General features: G+C 44.2%; 1 protein-coding gene and 1 pseudogene across 1 annotated transcript in view; both read left to right on the top strand.

Moving 5' to 3' along the window:
• The first annotated feature begins 411 nt into the window (after positions 1–411).
• On the top strand, positions 412–563 carry LOC148350119 (U2 spliceosomal RNA; annotated as a pseudogene).
• A 1455-nt stretch (positions 564–2018) lies between these two features.
• Positions 2019–7493, top strand: part of opn4xa (opsin 4xa) — a 40478-nt gene continuing 35003 nt past the window's right edge. Inside the window, exon 1 of the mRNA XM_088355345.1 lies at positions 2019–2266. Within this exon, the coding sequence (XP_088211471.1) occupies positions 2107–2266 (160 nt within the window). The 5' untranslated portion in view covers positions 2019–2106. The remainder of the gene's footprint in view (positions 2267–7493) is intronic.

The raw sequence follows: 7493 nt of genomic DNA, 5'->3' as shown, positions 1-7493 counted from the left end.
ATGACAAAAATATACAGTTGCAAATACATATTATACATGGTTACACATATTTACGAAGAAAGATTGTACACCGAGAGAGTTTTCAAAGCTTCAATAATAATAATATAACGTTCATCCCAAACCATGCCTTTGAAAGGTACCAACACGCTAGTAGGATCACGCTCGCAATGTATCAAACATACTTGTGAAGAAAAAGCTTCCCGTAAACGTGATATCTCCCAGTGCTTCGAATTCAGCTCAGCAAGGCTTTGATGCTAGGTCCTTAGCTTGGCCAGTGCTAGTGATCTGGCAAGGCTTTGATGCTAGGTCCTTAGCTTGACCTAGGTCCTTAGCTTTATTGCTAAAGGCTTTGATGCTAGGTCCTTAGCTTGGCCCTTTGATGCTAGGTCCTTAGCTTGGCCTTGATGCTAGGTCCTTAGCTTGGCCTTGATGCTAGGTTCTTAGCTTGGCCTTTAAAGTCACTATCTTTGATTTTTGCATTTCGGAGATGGAATATGAGCTTGCTCTGTCCACTCCACGCATCGGCCCGGTATTGCAGTACCTCCGGGAACGGTGCATTCGCAATGATCGCAGCAAGGCTTTAGGGCTAGGACCTTAGCTTGGCCTTTTGGCTGAGAGTAAGTGTCCCGGCTCCTTGGCTTTGTAGCGTATTATGAACTGACCGATAACGGATAATGGATAATGAATAACGAAGATAGATCAATAACCCTTAAAAACCCCAAACCCCCCTCCACGCATCGGCCCGGTATTGCAGTACCTCCGGGAACGGTGCATTCGCACTGATCGCTGCTTGTCTCTGTGGCTAGGACCTTGACTCAGCCTCTTGGCTGAGAGCAAGTGTCTCGGCCCCTTGGCTTTGTAGCGTATTATGATTTGACGGATAATGGACAATTGATAAAGAATATAGAACAATAAACCTTACAAAATCCCCCCCTCACGGTAGATCGTCTTCAACTTCCTCCGCATAACCATCGCCATCAAGGGCGTCTTCCTCATTATCGGAACGTACCTTAACTTTACTGACAATGTATGCTGAAACATAGAGGTTGCAGTCTTTCTTGGCGCACATATTCTACTGGTCTTATTCAGGGATCAGAATGGAGATTTTCATTTTCAGCTGAAATAGCCAGGGTCCAGGAATAAAGCAGGGCGGAGCCCCCCCCCCCCTCCTGGGTTTTAATAATAATAATAATAATAATAATAATAATTTCCTTGTATTGTCATTCTGTGTAACAATGTACACAGAACGAAATGTCGATTGCACCTGACCCGTTGTAGCGAGCCGATGCAGCCGCAGCCAACAGAGGGCGCCGCCGACCACTTTTTAAGTCTTAGGAATGACTCGGCCGGGGCGCGAACCACCGACCTCCCAGTCTCAAAGCGGGCGCCTTACCATCTAGGCTAATAATAATAATTTCCTTTAGGCAATTTACTTGTCCAAAACCATGCTTATATTTATCATTTAAGTAACATTTTTAGAAGATTAAAATAATTTGCCCACATAACTGATTTTTTTGTAAATACTGCAAGATAAGTTCAAATGCAGTTCAGTCCCTGCAGCTTAGCAACAATGCGGCCAATTTTTCTAACGGCCGCCAGGGTGCGCCAGAGCAATAAAGGAAAGAGTGAGACAGTCGGATTTTGAATTTGTTTGCTATGCAAGAGAAAAAGTGAAAAAGTCGGAATGCCTTTGGGGTTCAAAAACAGCGGAAATCCGCGGATCCGCGGAAAATTCTGATCCCTGCTTATTCTTACCTTTGATACTCGCCATAAATTGTCCGCTTCACTGAATAAGCCGCAGGGCTGAACATTTGGGAAAAAAGTAGCGGTTTATAGTCCGGAATTTACGGTATATTCTATTCTATTTCAACCTGTAGCTTGTTTTTCCCTCGCGCTTCGCTGAGTGTTGTCTCGCGGGCCGGATTCAATCCCCTTAGGGGGCCTTATCCGGCCCGCGGGCCGCCTGTGATTTAAAGTGCCGTCCCGTTCTTCTCCACCTAGACGAGGTAACGGATGTGTGTTGGGGCAGGAGCACACACTGGCTTGATCAATGCATGGTGCCAAATGTGAGCTGTGTGTGATGGGTTGCCAGCAGGGGGATGGTCAATGCTCTGCTGCTTGTTTTCTGTCAGACTATTTTCATATTCTCTCAGAGTGCAGCGGCTCACCGATGATGATGCTTCACCGTATGATTTGAATCTCTTACTCGGGGATCGGAGTGAACGGACGCGGGCGTTAGATTCTCTGCAGGCCAGAAAAAGACGAGGTAAAGTCACTTTTATGGATATTTTTTGCATGGGTTATTTCTAGGAAGAGAAAAATCATCACTTTGTTGGTCTGAGAACTTGTTGCAGTTTATCGGAGGATCGGAACAAATTACTCGGGGAGTCTCACCCCGTTGGCAGGAAAAGCAGCTGATTTTTAATGTTCATTTTTTCCATTTTAAGAAATTTTTTCTAGTCATAGGAAAAAAAACATACTGTACTCAAATACATTTTTAAATAATTGTCTATTGTGACTAACGGCAAATTGTTTCTCTTTTTTATTTAAAAAAAAAAATAAAATAAAAAAAGGAGGAACGTCTTGCACAGACAATTTTGCTCCTTTAAAGGATATTTTTTTCCGAAAAATAGGAAATACAGTGGGACCTCGCTACTTCGCGGTTCCATTTTCGCGGGTTCAGAGCTTTGCGGGTCTAAAAAATAATAATAATAAAATAAAATAATAAAAAAAAAAATATATATATATATATATATATATATATATCTCATCTCTCATCTCATTAGCTCCACCGCTTATCCTCAGTAGGGTCGCAGGGGTGCGGGAGCCCATCCCAGCAATCATTGGGCAGTGGGCAGGGGACACCCTGAACTGGTTGCCAGCCAATCGCAGGGCACACAATCCGCCTGAAATGCAAGTATTTGGAATGTGGGAGGAAACCCACGCAAGCATGGGGAGAACATACAAACTCCGCACAGTAAGTCCAGTAGCTGGATTTGAACCCACACAGGAGGTTCCTAAGACCTTAGAACTGTGCCGCACACGCGCTAAACACTGCGCCGCCGTGCTGCCCATATATATATATATATATATATATATATATTTACATATAAATTTATTTACTTATCTAATTATTTTAAGCATTTTCGAAGGAGCGTCACCACTTCGTGTTTCCACGTTCGCGGGTTCAGAGCTTCGCGGGTCGAAAAAAAATAAATAATAAAATAAAATAAAACAAAAAATTAAGCATTTTTGAAGGGGCGTTGCTACTTCGCGGATTTTCACTTTTCGCGGGTGGTTTTGGTCCCCATTAACCGCGATAACCGAGGGATTACTGTAGTGTACTTAAATCTAGCAAAAATTCTCACCTATGTAAAAACAAAAAAATATTACAGTACAGACATTTAAACTAGCTGGTCCAAAACATAGAAAATGAACAATTTGTCTTAGTAATATAAGAACTTTCATCTGTCCCAACCAATTATTGATCTTAAAAGGCTTGTTGACATGAAATAGTTAATTTATTGACAAACTTCACCTCATTATTTATTAGTTATGGTATTAAATATTCACACAGTCAATTGTAATAGAAAAACAGGACATTGGCATGCACATTTATTGTGACAGGCTGGATTCCATCCATCCATTATCTGCACTGCTTATCCTCAGTAGGGTCGCGGGGGTGCTGGAGCCCATCTCAGCTTTCTTTGGGCAGTGGGCAGGGGACACCCCGAACTGGTTGCCTGCTAGTCGCAGGGCACACAGCTCCAGACAATTAACCTGACATGCATGTTTTTGGAATGTGGGAGGAAACCGGAGTGCCCGGAGGAAACCCACGCAAGGACGGGGAGAACATGCAAACTCCACACAGGAGGTTCGATCTCATGACCTCGGAACTGTGCCGCACACGCGCTAACCACTGCGCCGCCATGCTGCGCCACGGGCTGGATTAAAAACATATATTTTCCCATATTTTTTTATTTAAATTTGATCAAAAATAAAAATTAAACTTTACATTTTCCTCCTAGTTATTCTAGTAATCCCACTTTTTATAATTGCAATAGATAAATACAATATTAAAAGGTGCTTTAGGGAGTTTAAAACTTGCTCGCTGACACCATGTTCTGGCTTGTGTCATTATTGCAGCCTATGTCAAGGTCCTTAGTTTAGGCATGCAAGTACGTGGATTTTTTAGACGTGCTCAAATAAACCCTTCTTTTTTGGTGTTTGGGTTGAGGTTTGGACTGTAATTTGAAACAGGTGTTTTCTTACTTTCGCCATTTTCATGCAACACTAACAAAAATACTTGATGATGAGCATTAAGTCTGAACCCCCAGCCTCCTTTCCTCCTACGGCGGCCCGAACAGCTTTGCTAATTGATAAAAGCAGATGAGCTTAGTGGAAGAAAACAAATCATAAAGGCTCCTTGAACTCATTAGGGCATTGTTAACACACTTTGTACAGAAAACATTTTACTTTCCACTTCTTAAGGACACTTTAAACAACGCAGCCCACCTTTTTTTCTCTATCTGACTACGTATAAACAATGCCCAACAATGTTCAAATAGCCTTTATATTTTTTTCCACTGCGCCTATCTGCTTTAATCTTATTTTTACTACCTGTGTTCTGGCGGTGGAACGCATTACGCTGGAGGAAAGGAGGCCTGAAGGAAAGGAGAAAGAGAGGGATTTCACATGCATGCTTGTGGTTTTCTCTAATTCTAGGACAAAAGTGGTGAAAGTAAGAAACGGACTGATTCAAATACAGTCCAAATCCTAACCCAAACTCCTAAAAAAGATGAAAAAAAACGAAAGTTTATTCGAGCGCGTGCAAGAAAGTCACGTTCTTGCAAGCAGCATGAGAAGCTGCAATGATGATTTCAGCCCGTAGATGGCGTTAGCAAGTAGTAAATTTCATGATAAGTTTAAAAATGGAGTTGAATGAGGACTACTTGTGCAAAAAAAACACACAAATCCGCACACCAGGAGCTGCCTGATGCTTGGGATGTCCGGTGGTCCGTCAGAGACTGGACCACGTGCTTGCTCTGTGCATCTCGCGTGCAAGACGGAGTCCTGATGCCTAATAGGCGGTAGGAAGGGGCGACTGAGTGTCCGTCTGACGCACAAGCTTCCACTGAGCACAGCGGGTGTTAGGCTTGGAGGAGGAAAGAGGGCACTCTCGGAGTGACCGTTAAATGCTGTAAGTGCATGTGTATGCACTGGTGGCAAGTAGTCGTGCAAAATCTCACACTTCAGTTTAAAATTGGTCTCGCACATGCTTTTTGACCAAACCAAATTCATTCTGAGTTAGATGCAAACAGACTAGGCAAAACACAAACAACAGACTGTTTTATTATTAAAGCTCTTCACTGTTTACTTTTCACAGTTTTGATACTTTGTGTTCTGCATTCTGATGGACTAAGCAATCTCCTCACCTCTTTTCTGCCTGTGTCTGCCTTTGCGTCAATAACGTTGCGGTCTTACATGTGCTTAAAACAGCTTGACCAAACTAAGCGTCAATTTAAGTCAAGTTTATTAGTATAGTCCTTAATCACAAGGAGTCTCAAAGGGCTGCAAAGACCACAGACTATTGCAAACTACAGACTATTATGACACCATCCCAGGATCTAAGAAAGATCGTGTCAACAAAACACTCTGGACCTACAAAAACATCAAAAGGCAGAGAAAGATGCTTTCTATCACAGACAGAATTGGACTTCTCCACATGTTAATGGAAGGTAAAAGCATTTTTCCTTCACATTTTCCCCAAAAAGTCTGTATTATGGCGACAAAATATCATCTATAGTAAAGTGAATACATATGAAACTTTCACAATTCATCTTTGATTAGTTTTTAATACGGCCTGCCAAACAAAACTGATGATACTAATGATACTATAATGTACCAGCTCAGTAGCCTAGATGGTAAGGCGCCCGCTTTGAGACTGGGAGGTCGGTGGTTCGCGCCCCGGCCGAGTCATTCCTAAGACTTAAAAAGTGGTCGGCGGCGCCCTCTGTTGGCTGCGGCTGCATCGGCTCGCTACAACGGGTCAGGTGCAATCGACATTTCGTTCTGTGTACATTGTTACACAGAATGACAATACAAGGAAATTATTATTATTATTATATTATAATGCCACTGTCCCAGTTGCCCATTGCCCTCACTTGGCCCCGCCCATTTGGCGCCAGCTGCGGCTCATTGCCTGATTGGTTTCCCTCGGTGCTCTCACTCACCCCTTGTCAGTCCCTCAACGAACCTCTGCACCCGCAAGACGTGTGTTTTGACTCTGTCCGGTATCCTGCTTGTGTATCCTGTCCCGTATCTTGTCCTGTTTGATATCTGACTCCAGTCCCCAGTGTCTGGTATCGATCCTGTCTGTCTCGTCTTGTCTGATATTTGACTCCAGTCTCAAGTATCGGGTATCAATCCCGTTTATCTCGTCCTGTTTGATATCTGACTCCAGTCTCCAGTGTCTGGTATCGATCCCGTCTGTCTTGTCCTGTCTGATATCTTGCTACAGTCTCGGGTATCCGGTATCGATTCCGCCTTTCTCGTCCTGTCCGATACCTTAGGCCAGTCTCCAGTATCCGGTATTGATCCCGTTTGTTTCGTCCTGTCTGATGTCTGACTCCAGTCTCCAGTATCGATCCTGTCCGTCCCGTCCTGTCCGGTATCGATCCCGTCTGTCCGGTATCTGCTCGTGTATCTGGTATAGATCCTGGCTGTCCCGTCCTGTCCAGTATTGACCCCGTCAGTCCGGTATCTGCTCGTGTATCTGGTATCAATCCTGTCTGTCCCGTCCTGTCCTGACCCTGTCTGTCTGGTATCTGCTCGTGTATCTGGTATCGATATTGTCGGCCTCTGGCTTCCTGTTTTTCCACGCCAGACTTCTGTCTTACTTCTTCCGCCCAGCGATCGCCTGAATCACTGGCGTTTGTGTTCACGTGCATGACTGCCCCATTCCCCGTAAAATAAAGCTTGTGTGAAAACGTTACGCATCTGGGTCCTCATCCCATTCTGGTTCTGACAGTCACACTAATAATATTGGTGCATAATTCCTTTTTTCTAGACCAATTTGACATTTTTGCCTAAATCAGGTTCATAACAAAAGCTGATTTATTTATTATACCTTTCTCCCAAGGCAGCATGGTGGCACAGTTCTAAGGTCTTGGGAACCTCCTGTGTTGGTTCAAATCCAGCTACCGGACTTCCTGTGCGGAGTTTGTATGCTCTCCCCGTGCTTGCGTGGGTTTTCCCCGGGCACTCCGGTTCATTCCAAAGACATGCATTTCAGGTGGATTGGCCGGTCCAAATTGTCCCTAGGTGTGAATGAGCGAGTGAGTTGTCTGTCCCTGTGTGCCCTGCGATTGGCTGGCAACCAGTTCAGGGTGTCCCCCTGCCCACTGCCCGATGATTGCTGGGATGGGCTCCAGCACCCCTGCGACCCTACTGAGGATAAGCGGTGCAGCTAATGAGATGAGATGAGACCTTTC

The sequence above is a fragment of the Urocampus carinirostris genome, chromosome 16 (genome assembly GCF_059441175.1).
Source record: "Urocampus carinirostris isolate Australia breed hairy pipefish chromosome 16, RoL_Ucar_1.0, whole genome shotgun sequence".
In the NCBI taxonomy this organism is placed as follows: Eukaryota; Metazoa; Chordata; class Actinopteri; order Syngnathiformes; family Syngnathidae; genus Urocampus; species Urocampus carinirostris.
Note: the sequence above shows the minus strand (reverse complement) of the source record. Positions and strands in the feature narration are given on the sequence as shown.